We start from the raw sequence: 19069 nt of genomic DNA on the forward strand, positions 1-19069 counted from the left end.
ATCCACTTCGGCTGAATACTTTTTATTTCTGAAAGAAGACTTGAAGTGAAATTTGCCCCAATAATTCTGTTCTTCCTCCTTCTCACTATCACTAAAAGCATTTTCAAAAGAGAAAGAAATTAAGGAGAAATGGTTAAGTGGTTAAAAAAACTTGGAAATGCGTTGAAGCTTTTGTACGGTCAATGCATTTCTCCCCAGTCACAAACCACTGATGATCAAGAACTTGGTGTTTCATCTTCAACAGTTGCTGTATTAACCCTTGCCCAACACCTCTATCACTATGAAAACACTCACCAAGTACTATTTTCTTTCATTTTTTAATACAATTTATTATTATTTTGAAAATTTGAACTTCTGTTAAAACATTGAATTGATTTGTTAGGTTCCTGAAGGTTTAAGCAACTATGTACCATCCAAGAAAGCTCAGTCTAATTCGTAAAATTTCCAACCATTGCTACCTCTAGTTATTTTTTTATGTACATAAAAAGAACAAAATTGCAGATAAAAAAGTAGCCTGTTTTTTTTTTTTTTTTTTTTTTTTTTCTCATTCAAACTACTGAACTTTATAATTAGCACTGTAAGTTATGGAATTATTGTTAAGCATACCAACAAAACAGAACATATTCTTAATAATTTGAACACGTCAGCAAATTTAGGCACCAAGCCACAAGTATATGCATATACCTGCAATAAAAATTGTGTATAAGTAAATAACAAGTAGCTCTTTGTACAATTTTCCCCTAAACTTAAAAGTCAGTTTTAATTGTTTATAGTTGGTTTTGATATTTAACTTAAGTAGACAAAAATGAAGGTATAGGAAACTATCAAAAGCATGGATGGAATCAAAACCGCAACCAAAGACACCTGAAGAAGCTTCTAGACTAATAATTCACGTCCTAAGGAGACACCACATACTTGATGTTGAGGTTCTTTCTCTCAACCAAACAACTCCTCATATACATTAACACTTCGAAACATGAATCAGTCAATTATTCAGTAGCGAATTATAACTGGTAACTTTTGGTACAGGTTGAACATAGACTAATTTTGTCCTAGTTTTTATACCTTCTTCGTGAATTGTTAGTTTGTTTATTATGATCACTAATAAACCGTGTAAACCATCCCAAAATATCCTAGTAGTTGGCTTCGAGTTCCTTTCATGATGTATATCAGGTTCGAACCTCATTGAAAGCATGTTGGGGTGGTCAGGGAAAAGGGTTGGAAACAGTCACGGGTACCCGAATAAGCCGCATTCATCTTATTAATAAATACTACCCTTCCGGATTGCCTAAGGGGTTGTTTACTTTTCACTTAATGATCTGTTTCTGTACAACTCTTAACTCAATAAGTAAAATTGCTGTTTCTTTGTCACTTAATCTGAAAATTGGTCTGTTTCTAAGAGACAAATGGAAACATGACTTAATACAGAAAAAAGTAAACAACCCCTAAACCTTATCCGCTTACCTGTTTACTAAATGCTATACAGTGTAACGAGTTCCTATAATTTACAACAATGTAAGAGTTTGTATGCACTAAAAGTACACTGTGGGTGACTATGAACTCATCATTTAAAAGATACCTTTATAACTAATTATTCTGATTTTGCCCATCTTGATCTGTTTGAGATAAGCAACGCCCGTTATCCATACTTGACCCATTCATACATAAGTGGCCAAGTGGGGTAATCAAATCAACTAAGTCATGTAGAGATTCTAATTTGGTTGTTGTATCTCTCGTTTGCAAGGGCTTATTGTCATTTTACGGGCTCCCTCTTCCTCATTCGCTACACGAATTTCCCATTGGTGAAGACGAGAACAACTTCGAATTAAACACACTGACTGTAAGAACAAGTCCTTGCAACCCGTATTCCACTTTCTAAAAACTCAATTTCTTACTTGTTTTGATATTTTTCTTGATTAAAAAAGGTGAATGAAAAGTCAGTACCAGATGGAGATGGCGTAAATGTTTTAGTTAGTACCTCAGATCCTCGGGAATTATCACTTGTTCCTCAATATGTTCGAATGGCGGCAGTTGAACGCAATAAAGCACGCGCAGAGAGGAACTTCACTAAAGCCGATGCACTGCGTAAACAAATCATTGATGCAGGCTATCTGTAATTATTTGTGTCTATCAAAAACTACTACAGTTTATTCATTTATTTACTTTTTTGAAGAAACTCTTTTAAAAATATACCAACTGTTGACACAGGGTAATATGTATCAATAACGAAGAAATTCTTGCACGAAAGTACCGGATTAGACTAAGGTATATATTTCAGTTAAAATAGATTTGTGCTTCATACTTGTATGCTCTCGCTTAAAATTTTTGTGTTGTAACAGCTTAAATTGGGCATAATATTCGATATATATCGATTCGATATAATATATATATGAAAAAAGTAAGTTTTGTTATTGATATAAATAATAATTTGCAGCAACAAAGTATTATATATGTGTTGATGAAAACAGGGGTATAGATGCACCTGAAAATGATCAACCTTACGGGAAAGAAGCGAAGGAGGAGCTTGTGAAGATACTCAAAGGGGAGCGTTTGAAAATTCGAGTATTCGATAAAGATAAATATGGCCGTTTTGTTGGTGATGTTTACTGTAATGGCAACTTTGTACAGGTAATTTTGCTGCTGCATTTCATGTGTACCTATATATATATATATATATATATATATATATATATATATATATATATATATATATATACAGGGGCACTATTATATATATATATATATATAGGGGCACGATCCGTGGCTAAGCTTAAAATGAGTACAAACTGGATAAGCAAAAATGGACCACAAATAATCATAAAATTTCAATTTAGCTTAAAATGCATAGAAGGGTAAAAAGGTCATTTTAATAATTATAATTAATAAAAATTAATTGTACAAAAATTAACATATTATCAACCACCTTCATCACCACCACCCACCACCACCATCCACCACCACCAATCACCACCACCACCACCTACCACCACCCGCCACCCCCACCATCAACCACCAACCACCACCCACCACCCACCCACCACTACCCACCACAAACACCATCAACCACCACCACCCACCACCACCAACCACCACCCACAACCACCTACCACCACCAACCCACACCAACCACCCACCACCCACCACCACCACCAACCAACACCACCACCACCACCTCCACGAACCACCACCACCCACCACCACCAACCAACACCACCACCACCACCTCCACGAACCACCACCACCCACCACCACGAACCACCACCAATCACCACCACCAACCACCACCACCCATCACCACCCACCACCACCTACCACCATCAACCACCACCACTGTAGTGACCCGTCCTAATCCACCTGGACGAAGTCATCAACATTTGGTCCCATTGCGAGGCGTTGACTTAAATATGACATGAACGACTCCAAGTATTATCTCTAAAATGAGCAAATGCACAGCGGAATGTTTCTTTCATACCTGAGAATAAACATGCTTAAAAGTGTCAACCAAAAGGTTGGTGAGTTCATAGGTTTATCATAACAATCATTTCAATATCTTAATAGACCACAAGATTTCATATACACAAACGTTTTAATAAAAATATTCTAAGTGGTTGAGCACTTGGTAACCATACTTAACATTTAATCAACGTCGCATATTCCCTTTATTATTAAATCTCACTACACTGTACCAAGAGTAGTCACCGAAACGAAGTACTGTGAAACCGTTGAATACTAGTCGTCTAGTCCGGTTGGGGTTGTCAGGCCCGATAGATCTATCAACAGGATTCGCGTTTACAATACCCATGTAAATAGTAGTTACCAAGCTACAGGGAAGTATGTCAGTGGTACAACTCAACGTAGAATGTATTTTAAGTACTTGTGTCTATTTCGTAAAGCATTCATAAAAGCAGCGCATGTATTCTCAGCCCAAAAATATATATTGCAAAAGCAATTAAAAAGGGAGCAAATGAAACTCACCTATTGTATTTTGTAGTAAAAATACATAGGACGACATTGAACAACTATAGGGTTGGCCTCAGATTCACGAACCTATATCAGTTGTATATGTATTAAAACATATATTTAACATATAATGACATTCAGACTATGTTACATATTTTAGTTATTTAATATATTACTTATTTAATACAGTAATGTGTTTATTATTTTCAATGTTATATATATATATATATATATATATATATATATATATATATATATATATGTGTGTGTGTGTGTGTGTGTGTGTGTGTGTGTGTGTGTGTGTGTTATTAAAATAGTAAATTAGATACATTTACGATATATGTAATATATTTTATATAAATATCTTTTGTTTGTAAAAATAATAATTATAATAATACTAAAATAATTTGTAGTAGTAATAATAATAATATTAATAATAATAATAGTAATATAAATAAAATATTAATAATGATAATAATAACAATAATGTTAAAAGTAATAATAAAAGTAATGTTAATGCTAATAATAATAATAATAATAATAATAATAATAATAATAATAATAATAATAATAATAATAATAATGATACTTTTAATAATAATAATGATTTTAATAAAAAGATAAGTTTAATAATTATTATAATTCTAATACTAGTATTAATGATAATACTACTAATTTTTAATGATAAAAGTCATGATAATCATATAAGGATAATATTGTTACTAATAATAATGATAATATTTATAATTAGTAGTATCAATAATAATAATAATAATAATAATAATAATAATAATAATAATAATAATAATAATAATAATAATAATAATAATAATAATAATAATAATAATAATAATAATAATAATAATAATAATAATAATAATAATAATAATAATAATAATAATAATAATAATAATAATAATAATAATAATAATAATAATAATAATAATAATAATAATAATAATAATAATAATAATAATAATAATAATAATAATAATAATAATAATAATAATAATAATAATAATAATAATAATAATAATAATAATAATAATAATAATAATAATAATAATAATAATAATAATAATAATAATAATAATAATAATAATAATAATAATAATAATAATAATAATAATAATAATAATAATAATAATAATAATAATAATAATAATAATAATAATAATAATAATAATAATAATAATAATAATAATAATAATAATAATAATAATAATAATAATAATAATAATAATAATAATAATAATAATAATAATAATAATAATAATAATAATAATAATAATAATAATAATAATAATAATAATAATAATAATAATAATAATAATAATAATAATAATAATAATAATAATAATAATAATAATAATAATAATAATAATAATAATAATAATAATAATAATAATACATATGCTAGTATACTACCTTCTAATTAAGTTGTAAAAAGAATAGGCCATTGTGGGACTCGAACCTTAGACCTCACGCTAACCCGAACCACTACTACACCATTGAGCTGCCATTCGTTTTTCTGTTTTAATCTCGCTTGTTATTTATATAACCCGTATATTTATCTGTTACCTCTTCATCTCCTACAACTCGTCGACCAGAGATCCAATCCACCATACAAACAATTTAAGTGACGTTTTTAAATTACTAAATTGAAACAGACATCGTTTGATTGTGTTTGAAATTGATTTAAACTGAAAAAAATAAAAAAAAAGATGCTGTAACAGCATACTGATAACGATGATGAACCCCGACTCAGTTTTCGAATTCTAGCTCGTTTTAAGTAAATCTTCCAACACGAAATAGATTGGAATTCTTTTTTAGAAACTCTATGAACCTTCAATTTAACATGAAACATAAGAACGAATCCGAATTTTGACATGAACACCTTCGGTTGACTTTGAAAAATTAAGTTTGACTCCCAAAATTCGAGAGCGTTATGAGGAATTGAACTTGGATAATTTACAGAAAGTTTGCAAATGGGATTCCTAACACCGGGTACACATATTGCTGCTACTACTACACCTTTATTTCTTGTTTGTTTTGTTGCTCGCAAGTTATCACCAACACCACCTTCACTTACACGAACACACATTGCAAATGGGATTCCTAACAACTCTTCATTTACACATTTTCGAATTTGTTATAAAAATCGTGTTTTTAATTATTTGGGTCGCGAACAGAGGTAAACGGGTTCGGTTTCTTTGCTTTCTGTTTTATTTTCTATCCAATGTAGCTACGATCAATATATAACCGAAATGAGATAATTAATTCAACCTTTGGAGCAGTAAACTTAGTTGTTATTTAGTGTTGATGGTTGACGGAAAATTAAAGAAAGTGAGAAACAGATAGGTAAAGCGTATATATATATATATCTGTATCCATATTATTAATCTGTGTATGTGTGTATATCTATATTTATCCGTATTTATCTGTTTTTATCTGTATTTATATGAATTATCTGCAATTATGTATTTGTATTTATATATATTATAATTATAATTAATCTTATTCATTAAATGATAATAATATTTCTAATATTAATAATAATAGTAATAATAATAATTTATAATAGTAATAATAATATTATTATTAATGATAATGATAATAGTAATTATATTATTTATAACAATCATATTATTAATAATAATAATATTGGTTATAATAATACTAGTATTTTTAATATACTATAACATTTTATATATAACAAACTTTATATCTATAACAATTTTAATCATACTGATTTTTAATATTAATATTAGTATTGATAATAATAATAAAGGCAATAATAATATAATAATTATATTTTTAACTTTGTAATTATATTTATTATATCATAATCTATCAATTATATCATAGTTTATATAATATATAATTGAACATTTATACACTATATATTTATGTGTATATATATACATTATAGTATACCTATAATAATATTTATACATAGAAATATTTATACATAGAAATCATATATATTCATTTTAAATTACCACCTTTACATTAAGTAATAAGAAAGTTAAATAGTTACTCTATCAAAAGTCACAAGTAAATTATTGTAAAGCATTTATTGGAATTCAAATTGGAATCTCCATTAACTCTTGTCTAGTTATCACTAATCGACACCTTGTTCTCACACGTAGGTCTCTTTACCATTTATTCCGTCAATAACTATATTGATCAAATATCGAAACAACACGTTTATGTAAAGTATCATATATCTAATACCTTGTTAACGTTTTCAATTACCAAGTATATACATATCTATATACACATAAACGTTCGTGAATTGTCGAGCATAGTCAAAGGGTAATTTCATATATGAAATCAGTTCAAAATTTTGAGACTCATCATTACAGATCTCGCTCATTGTCTCAAAAATACAAAATCGTATCGAAATCATATAAAGATCAAGTTTAAATTTGGTCGGAAATTTTCGGGTCGTGACAGTACCTACCCGTTAAAGAAATTTCGTCCCGAAATTTGATCAAGGTCGTCATGGCTAACAATAAGTATGTTTTTCATGACGAATATGAGTTGATAAATAGAATTTTCTCGTCATTGAGTAATATGGATAAAATAATTTGATTACTCGAAGAATACATATGAAGCTATCACAAAAGAGTGAAATTAGGAATCAAAGATTCGTCTTAACTTTTGACATTGTCTCGATTGAATTCCGGAATTCAAGGGTTTTAAAAGAAAATCTTGGAAATCTATAGGATTTGATTCTTCGGGATTTATGGAAAATTAGGATCCTCTTTAATTTAATGCGATTATCTGTCTCGATTGCTTTGTCTAGTATCTTCTCTATAAATGAACTTCTTTCGTTTTATTATTTTCACCACTCCAATTCTTTCTTTCTCGATCCATACTTTCAAACGATTGTGAAAATGCTTAATCCAGTTCTGATCCTTGTCCTCATCCTTACTATCGCAACATTCATTCTCCTTTTCAAACTTCCACCAGAGGAATCTACTTTCTTCTACTTCGCCTTTGGGGTTATAGTGTTTTTAATTCTCCCGTGTCTTTATGTTGCGATAAACATTGACATGCACGGTTTGTAATTTATGCGTTGTTATCGGGCTTTATATTCTCCCTTATATTTCGAAGCTCCATGCTTTTGTTTTCTCTTCCCGACTCCAAGTCAAGCGAATAATGGTCCAGAATTCGTAGATATAGAATTTCGAATGATTATAATGTTCTAAGCAGGAAGGAACGTGATAACACGATTTGATTTTCAAATTTATCAAAATTACTGAAGATAGAACTATCAAGAATATATTCTTCTTGATATGTTCGGAGGTTATGTAGAATGAAAGAGTTATGTAACATGACACATGATGACGGTAGGGTCTGTGAATCATCATGTTCCAATAGAAACTCAGCATGACTTACTGTAATATAATCACGTTGGCCAAGTGTCATTATATTATACTAACTCATGCTCAAATTCTTAACACTTCTCCAGAATTCGTTCATAATTATACTTAAGTTTAACAGAAATTTCCGATATAATGTAATACAGATAGCACGAAGAGGTATATAACTTCGGACGAGAATATTTATGAAAATATCTTCAGATATATCGAAGATATTTATGATGATATTTTGGAATTTCTAAGTTCGAAGGTTGATGAAGAAAAATTTTCTGCAAGATTTTAACATGACTTCGGAGCAAGATATTCTCTAAAGATTTCATCGGATCCAGAATTACCTGGATTCTTTGAATATAGGGTTTGGTCCTTGTATTTGTCCTTGGTCTCCTTCATGGTTAGCTCAACCCGTTTTTCAGTACCAAATTTTCTATCGAGCGTTCCCAACACTCCATTCTTTATCATCAAACTCTTGGCCATTTAGGCCATCTAAAATTTTACTGTTTCGTCTGCATTTAATGCAGACATATCTGAATCGTCGGTTATCAATCCGAGGTGTTTTCAGGAGAAGTGTGTTTTTAGATGATTAAACGCTGATGGTAGTATGGTGGAATATAAAAGGTTCTCTGGTAACAATAAATGAGTACGCATATATATCAAGATTATAATAACGTCGAAGCTGTCTTGCTGGAGCTGTGACAAAATTGGCTATTTTGAAAAAGAACTGCAAAGTTATTTTGAGTAATAATAACACTAAAGGAATTAGCACAGCTATGTGCTAAACGTTTACTCAATTTCCGAAAGTTTTTCATATGCATAAATCTTTTCTTCCGTAGATGAAATGCGGTTGGTTCATTCTCTCGATTGAAGTGTTTTCAAGAATTATGAAATGTTTGAACGCAGATTGGAATCGTCAAGATACAAATGAGGTTTAAGATGAAATCAAGTGGCAAACTTGAAGAACTATTTAGTTTCATATGTTATAATCAATATTTTAATTCATTTTAATTGTTCAATATTATTCGTCCACAGTCGATAGTCCACAGTTAACAGCCCAATCATTCATATATAGTTTAATATATAATATTCGAATTAATTAATATGTATTGTGACCCGTGTACATGTCTCAGACTCGATCACAACTCAAACTATATATATTATTGTAGAATCAACCTCAACCCTGTATAGCGAACTCGTACATTACGGCATATAGAGTGTTTATGGTTATTCTAAATAATATATATAGATGCGTCGATATGATATGTCAAAACCTTGTATACGTGTCCCGATATTTAAAGTGCGTAAAATAAATAACAGAAATTAAATGACGATAAATAAAATTGCGAGAATATAAATTGCGATAAATAAAATGTAACCAGTTAGCTAGGAACAGTTAGCGTGGATTCTTAACAATATTTCAATTAGTTAATTCGTTTGTTTCTAACAAATTTAACAAATTTTATTTTGTCCAATGTTTTCTTCATTATGCCACTCGTTGGATTCTGATAAGTCAAAATCCAAATATGAAATTGAATGAAAATGGTTATTCTGTGGTGAACATATTCATATATCTGTGGGTGTAAGTAGGATAGTAAATGACCGTTGAATCAGATTCGAAGAATGTACAGTGTAACTTATTAATGTGAAATCTAAATATTCCTCGGGTATTACCTACCCGTTAAAATATTTTCATCATTAACAGTTTGTACAAAAGAATTTTTAATTACCATCTTTATGAAAATATATGTACATATATATTTTCTTCAGATGAAATCATGAATTTAATGAGTCAATATAATATTAAAATAATTTGATTTACCGTTAGAACGAGGATACATAATCTCTAAAACATTAGAGATTACATATTTGCCATGTCGGACGAAGATAAATGATGTAGAACGTCATGTAGAACGAAAATAATCGTTGTAGAACAAGATGTAGAACGAAGAAAATTGATGTAGAATAAGATGTAAAACGAAGATAATCGATGTAGAACGATATATAGAACGAAGATCATGCTCGAGATATAGATTGTGGTGTTGAGGCGTGTGTTGTTGGTGATGATGTAGTAGACGTAAGTCTATCCTTCAAATTGCGTACTGTACTTACCAGAGACTCCATTCTTTCTTCAATCCTAGCACGAAGCTCCCCGACTTCTTCTACTAATCCTACTTGATTAGTAGTCGGGGGTAGAGGTTGAATCACCAACATAACTCTATGAATGCGTTCTTCGAGGCGGAATATTCTGGCATTGGTTGTCCGGTGATTGCGTCAAGTTCTCCGATGTCGGGAGGTAAGTTTGGTTCGCGGTAGGGTTCTCCCTCTTCATTTCTCCAGCGAGTGAGTATGTCTCGAACCCATCCCCATTTCCTCCAGAATGAAGTATAGTCAACCAGTTGGGGCACTTCGGTCACACTACTTTCAGAGTTTTCAGAATCGCCTTCAGAAGTATAGGAACTCGAACTTTGTGCAGGATCCATCTTACACGGTCAGTTAGAGGGTTCTCGATATGAAATGATTTTTGGATATAAGATGAGATATGAATATCTATATATAGAATATCTATATATAGTACAAAAGATCCCGTATATTACGGAGGGAATTACGGAAACGTGTCAGACAAGGTTTAATGTGATGAGATATGAATTTGTCTGTACATCATCTATGCAATAATTGCAATAAGACGTGTCGAGACTGAAAATGATAGGTAGATATTTTTCGACAAGGAATGATAATCAAAACTTTTGACATGCAGACAAGGTCCAAGTCCAGACTTACTAATGCATCTAAACAACTATCAGTTAGACACACTAATGCAAGACCTGGTTCGCTAAGACCACCGCTCTGATACCACCTGTAGCGACCCGTCCTAATCCACCTGGACGAAGTCATCAACATTTGGTCCCATTGCGAGGCGTTGACTTAAATATGACATGAACGACTCCAAGTATTATCTCTAAAATGAGCAAATGCACATCGGAAGGTTTCTTTCATACCTGAGAATAAACATGCTTAAAAGTGTCAACCAAAAGGTTGGTGAGTTCATAGGTTTATCATAACAATCATTTCAATATCTTAATAGACCACAAGATTTCATATACACAAACGTTTTAATAAAAATATTCTAAGTGGTTGAGCACTTGGTAACCATACTTAACATTTAATCAATGTCGCATATTCCCTTTATTATGAAATCTCACTACACTGTACCAAGAGTAGTCACCGAAACGAAGTACTGTGCAACCGTTGAATACTGGTCGTCCAGTCCGGTTGGGGTTGTCAGGGCCGATAGATCTATCAACAGGATTCGCGTTTACAATACCCATGTAAATAGTAGTTACCAAGCTACAGGGAAGTATGCCAGTGGTACAACTCAGCGTAGAATGTATTTTAAGTACTTGTGTCTATTTCGTAAAACATTCATAAAAGCAGCGCATGTATTCTCAGTCCAAAAATATATATTGCAAAAGCAATTAAAAAGGGAGCAAATGAAACTCACCTATTGTATTTTGTAGTAAAAATACATAGGACGACATTGAACAAGTATAGAGTTGGCCTCAGATTCACGAACCTATATCAGTTGTATATGTATTAAAACATATATTTAACATATAATGACATTCAGACTAGGTTACATATTTTAGTTATTTAATATATTACTTATTTAATATAGTAATGTGTTTACTATTTTAATAATATATATATATATATATATATATATATATATATATATATATATATATATATATATATATATATATAAATAATGTGTTTACTATTTTAATAATATATATATATATATATATATATATATATATATATATATATATATATATATATATATATATATATATATATATATATATATATATATATATATTATTAAAATAGTAAATTAGATACATTTACGATATATGTAATATATTTTATATAAATATCTTTTGTTTGTAAAAATAATAATTATAATAATACTAAAATAATTTGTAGTAGTAATAATAATATTATTAATAATAATAATAATAGTAATATAAATAAAATATTAATAATGATAATAATAACAATAATGTTAAAAGTAATAATAAAAGTAATGTTAATGCTAATAATAATAATAATAATAATAATAATAATAATAATAATAATACTTTTAATAATAATAATGATTTTAATAAAAAGATAAGTTTAATAATTATTATAATTCTAATACTAGTATTAATGATAATACTACTAATTTTTAACGATAAAAGTCATGATAATCATATAAGGATAATATTGTTACTAATAATAATGATAATATTTATAATTAGTAGTATCAATAATAATAATAATAATAATAATAATAATAATAATAATAATAATAATAATAATAATAATAATAATAATAATAATAATAATAATAATAATAATAATAATAATAATAATAATAATAATAATAATAATAATAATAATAATAATAATAATAATAATAATAATAATAATAATAATAATAATAATAATAATAATAATAATAATAATAATAATAATAATAATAATAATAATAATAATAATAATAATAATAATAATAATAATAATAATAATAATAATAATAATAATAATAATAATAATAATAATAATAATAATAATAATAATAATAATAATAATAATAATAATAATAATAATAATAATAATAATAATAATAATAATAATAATAATAATAATAATAATAATAATAATAATAATAATAATAATAATAATAATAATAATAATAATAATAATAATAATAATAATAATAATAATAATAATAATAATAATAATAATAATAATAATAATAATAATAATAATAATAATAATAATAATAATAATAATAATAATAATAATAATAATAATAATAATAATAATAATACATATGCTAGTATACTACCTTCTAATTAAGTTGTAAAAAGAATAGGCCATTGTGGGACTCGAACCTTAGACCTCACGCTAACCCGAACCACTACTACACCATTGAGCTGCCATTCGTTTTTCTGTTTTAATCTCGCTTGTTATTTATATAACCCGTATATTTATCTGTTACCTCTTCATCTCCTACAACTCGTCGACCAGAGATCCAATCCACCATACAAACAATTTAAGTGACGTTTTTAAATTACTAAATTGAAACAGACATCGTTTGATTGTGTTTGAAATTGATTTAAACTGAAAAAAATAAAAAAAAAGATGCTGTAACAGCATACTGATAACGATGATGAACCCCGACTCAGTTTTCGAATTCTAGCTCGTTTTAAGTAAATCTTCCAACACGAAATAGATTGGAATTCTTTTTTAGAAACTCTATGAACCTTCAATTTAACATGAAACATAAGAACGAATCCGAATTTTGACATGAACACCTTCGGTTGACTTTGAAAAATTAAGTTTGACTCCCAAAATTCGAGAGCGTTATGAGGAATTGAACTTGGATAATTTACAGAAAGTTTGCAAATGGGGTTCCTAACAACTCTTCATTTACACATTTTCGAATTTGTTATAAAAATCGTGTTTTTAATTATTTGGGTCGCGAACAGAGGTAAACGGGTTCGGTTTCTTTGCTTTCTATTTTATTTTCTATCCAATGCAGCTACGATCAACATATAACCGAAATGAGATAATTAATTCAACCTTTGGAGCAGTAAACTTAGTTGTTATTTAGTGTTGATGGTTGACAGATCATTACGGGTTAACAGAAAATTAAAGAAAGTGAGAAACAGATAGGTAAAGCGTATATATATATATATATATATATATATATATATATATATATATATATATATATATATATATATATATATATCTGTATCCATATTATTAATCTGTGTATGTGTGTATATCTATATTTATCCGTATTTATCTGTATTTATATGAATTATCTGCAATTATGTATTTGTATTTATATATATTATAATTATAATTAATCTTATTCATTAAATGATAATAATATTTCTAATATTAATAATAATAGTAATAATAATAATTTATAATAGTAATAATAATAATATTATTAATGATAATGATAATTGTAATTATATTATTTATAACAATTATATTATTAATAATAATAATATTGGTTATAATAATACTAGTATTTTTAATATACTATAACATTTTATATATAACAAACTTTATAATCCAACTTCACATTTTACAACAACAACAACAAAAACCAGAACAAACTGAAGTATAATGAGAGAAAGAGTGGGTGAGAGAGAGAGAATTTCGAGAGCAGCGAATAACGGCAACAAGAGGAGCACGGCGGCGGCGAGAGGCGACTACAACGGCGACGGCTACTTCAGACGGAATCATAGATCAGGCGGCAGACAGATAACATCTTTTTTGTTTTACAATTATCCACCCTCATGGGATGTCCCAGAATTATGGCGATTCTTCAAACAACATGGGAAAATCAATGACATTTACATGGCCAAACGAACACTACCCAGTGGCCAGAAGTTTGGATTCGTACGATATGAAGACGTCAGCAATCCAGAAAAATTCGCTGAAAGATTAAGATCTTTTAAACTGAAAGATTTATATCTTAAAGTCTATAAATCAAGAAATGAAACAGAAGCAAAACACAGAGAAGACAAAAAGTCACGTGGTGACTATGCCAATACCACCATGAATACTTCACCCAATCTGCAACCGAACCGCTACCTTCAAGACTTTCCTCCACTAAACACCCCTCACAACCCTCCTCACCATAACCAACCTCTACCACCATGGCACCCCAATCCCATTCCCAAAACACCTCACAACCTCTCTCGGCGCCGGGCACCACCACCACCTTCCTACACTAACACACGTCATCCTCCTCCACCTCACCACACAAACCAACGAACCCACAACCACCTTCACCCACAACAATACACCTATCGACCAAAACATACCTCCAATAATCACAACCACACCCACAAACCCTACATCTCCACTACCACACCCCAATCCAAACCAAACAAGGAGAGACTTGTCCTACTTGATGATGAGAACATAACCAATTTCGATTCAAAAACCCTAATTGGTGAGGTTCCCAACATAGACATATTAGAACACATCCAGGATCTATGTCATGAAGAAGGTTTAACTGATTTCACCCTCAAGTACCTAGGCGGACTTGAGGTCATGATCATGCTTGAGAATCATGAAACAGCACAAAACATCCTTTCTAATGATATACATGGGATAAAAAGATGGATACCAAACCTTTGTACATGGAAACCTAATCGACCATGCCCTGGTAGACTAACGTGGTTAAGCATATTTGGAGTTCCACCCACCCACTGGAATGAATCCACATTCAAAAAAATTGCAGCATGGTGGGGTAGAATTTTAAAGTTAGAAAATTGTTCAATCAATGATAAAAATCAAAATCTAACTTCAGGCAGAGTTTTGGTAAATGTGCGTGGACACGTCCCAATTCAGGAAACGGCTATGGTCAAAACAAACAGTGGTATTTTTTATGTGAACATCACGGAACTAATTCGAGATATATCTGAACTAGATATTAATGGCGAAGAATTCTCCGAAGATTGGCAATCCGACAATAACTCGCGTGTAGATATTAGTTCTGATGATGAGGATGCCGATTCTATACCGGAGACAGAGTTTCCGGTGAAGATTGATCGGAATATGGAAGAAGACAAATCATCAAAGTGCATGGGGACTGCTGCAAACTTCAGTGTCCACAATAATGATGATGAGATCCCCAAGAAGGATGTTGCCCTAGAAAAAGATGAAAGCAAATCTGCAACATCTTTACCGAAGTCGAAAGGCTGCATCGGGCCACACACCTACACATCCCCAGGTAACGATTCATTTCACGCTGATCCTCTTAACCCTAGTAACCCAACCCACGTTTCACCTACCCAAAAGCCCAATACAGGAGAACCTTCAAGTCCATTAAACCCAACTCAACCCAGCCCAATCTTTAATGAAAATGCACAACCCAATTCAAGAATGCATTCAAGCCCAATTCACCCAATCAACCCAATCAATTCAACACTTCTTAGTCCAATTTTAAACTCTGATGTCCCCAAAGACGATAACCGTACCACCCCAACTAGACAAACCTTAACCGCCAATCGAAAACAAACCCCAAAACAAAAGACATCGCAACCAAAACGAAAAACGACACAACCAAAAAACGCCACACCAAAATCCCCAAACCCTACTAACAAGTGTCATAAACCAAATATTCCAACCAACACCTCAAAATCCCGTCTCATAAACCCAAAATCTAATCCAAACCCTAAGACGATACCCCCCACCACATCACCCCTACTCAATAGCCCAACCATTGGTAAACCTGATAACCCCATGGATAACTTGATCAGTCCAATTAGAACATTAAATTTGCAAGAAAAATTTTCTCATATTCCCATTACACAAACTCAAGTGCCATCAACCCAGGCTCCCATGACTGATCCCACTACCAACCAAAACCGATTAAAGCCCAATAGGCCCAATCATGAGGATGTATTCAATTGCTCCAAGCCCATCAAACCTCCCAAACCAACCTGTGTTCGTGATCCCATTACCCCCATTCCCCCACTTACGCACAACTCCACTTCCAGTCAACATCTACCTACTCCCAAAAAATGTTCAACCTCAAAACCCAAACCACGTATCGATCCTTTGTGTTCTAAATTCATTCAATTTAGAAACCGCACAAAAATCACCCCTAAATCCCTTTCCAAGCAAACTTCCAAATCTAACCAATCCAACCAAACCTCCAAACCTTCAAAAAGTTCTAAACACCAGATAAGCATCTCACATGAATCTTCGGCCAGTGTGGGTCTCAATGAATTTGGTAACAAATTGGGACTGAGATGGGAGGAAAGTACCCATTGATGACTTCAGGTCACTTCTCGCTTCCTTATGTTGTTTAATGAAGATCATGACTCTTAACATTCGAGGCTTCGGGAAAGATAAATCGGGTAAAAGTAAGGTAGACTGGTTTAGAAAGTTGAGACTCAAGGAGAACCCTGACATAGTTGCAATCCAGGAAAGTAAACGTAATCTTGTTGATGATAGTTGGATCGAAAAGATTTGGGGTTCATCAAATTTCCAGTACATCCAAAAACCAAAAATAGGAAAGGCAGGGGGTATGCTGCTAATCTGGGACCCTCTTATCTTTGAAGTCAACGAAGCAGTGGAGAAACAATTCTTCTTGGCAATTAAGGGTAGATGGAAAGGAAAGTCTATGGACTCGATTATTGTAAATGTTTATGGTCCGCACAAAGACGATGACAAGAAGAAATTCTGGGATAGTCTTGAGGATCTACTTTCCTTTTCGAATGCCGAGTGGGTTATCGGTGGTGACTTCAATGAGGTACGATCGGAGGACGAGAGACTTAACTGTGATTTCAACGCTCGGAGAGCAAGTTTTTTCAACAACTTCATAAGCAACAACAACTTGATCGATGTCCCAATAGTAGGCAAACGTTTTACTAGAATTAGCGACGATGGAACTAAATTTAGCAAGATTGATCGATTTCTTGTATCGGAATGTTTTATGAATAATTGGGGAGACGTTTCCACGCTATGCCTAGATAGACACAAATCAGATCACTGCCCCTTAATTCTTCGCGACAAATACATTGATTTCGGACCCAAGCCATTTAAAATCTTCAACGCATGGCTGGAAACGAAAGATGTCGAACCAATCATTACTGATGCGTGGAACAAAAATGTCACCTCGTCAAGACCAGATTGTAGATTTCGAGACAAGTTGAAAAACGTTAAGATTGAATTAAGAAAATGGAGCAACTACCGATACGGTGGCCTTGACATGGAGATTGAGAAATGGAAGAAAATGGCTACTGAGTTCGAGATAAAAGCAGATACAGGTTCCATAACTGATGAAGAAAGAACTTGTTGGTTGAATGCGAGGTCTACCTGGTTCCAAAAAGAAAGCGAAAAGGCAGAGATGTTGAAACAAAAGGCCCGATTAAAATGGGCCGTTGAGGGGGACGAAAACACTGCCTTTTTTCACTCCTCCATTCGAAGACGAAATAACAGCTCCAATATCAGAGGACTTTTCATCAACGGTATGTGGCAGGAGGACCCTAATATCATCAAATCGACTATTTTTGATTACTACAGGAAACTGTTTGAAAGAAACCCGAATTGCCAACCTGATTTCAACAGTCTAGTTGGTATCCCCTTAAGTCGAATCAATGATGAGGACAATGCTTTACTGGAAAAACCGTTCACTGAAGAAGAATTATGGGAGGCAATAAAAAGCTGTGATTCTTCAAAGGCACCGGGGCCGGACGGATTTAACATGTTTTTTTACAAGAAGTTTTTTTGGTTGGTAAAAGACGACCTCATAAGGGCAGTCGAATGGTTTTGGCTTAATGGAACCATATCCAATGGATGTAACGCTTCCTTCTTTACGCTTATACCCAAGAAAAGAGATCCTCTAAATCTTGGAGACTATAGGCCGATAAGTCTAATCGGAAGCTACTACAAGATCATATCGAAGATGCTCACACTTAGATTGCAACGTGTCGTCCATAAATTAATTGGTGTGGAGCAAAGCGCGTTTTTAAAAGGTCGATATATACTTGATGGTATTCTCATAGCCAATGAAACTATTTGGAATCTGAAATCACAAAAGAATAAGGGTCTCTTATTCAAAGCCGACTTCGAGAAAGCTTTTGATAGTCTTAATTGGGAATTCCTATCCATGATAATGAAGCTGATGGGTTTTG

The 19069-nt window shown here is 31.3% G+C and overlaps 1 protein-coding gene across 1 annotated transcript; it reads left to right on the forward strand.

Annotated features, from left to right (window-relative positions):
- Nucleotides 1-1906: 1906 nt before the first annotated feature.
- On the forward strand, nt 1907-14010 carry LOC139869170 (uncharacterized 38.1 kDa protein-like). Its single transcript, XM_071857492.1, has 4 exons — nt 1907-2113; nt 2209-2265; nt 2469-2628; nt 13939-14010. The coding sequence occupies exons 1-4, from the start codon at nt 2022-2024 to the stop codon at nt 14008-14010; spliced, it is 381 nt and encodes a 126-aa protein (XP_071713593.1). The 5' UTR covers nt 1907-2021.
- The last annotated feature ends 5059 nt before the right edge of the window (nt 14011-19069 follow it).

Source organism: Rutidosis leptorrhynchoides, chromosome 9 (assembly GCF_046630445.1).
Source record: "Rutidosis leptorrhynchoides isolate AG116_Rl617_1_P2 chromosome 9, CSIRO_AGI_Rlap_v1, whole genome shotgun sequence".
Lineage (NCBI taxonomy): Eukaryota > Viridiplantae > Streptophyta > Magnoliopsida > Asterales > Asteraceae > Rutidosis > Rutidosis leptorrhynchoides.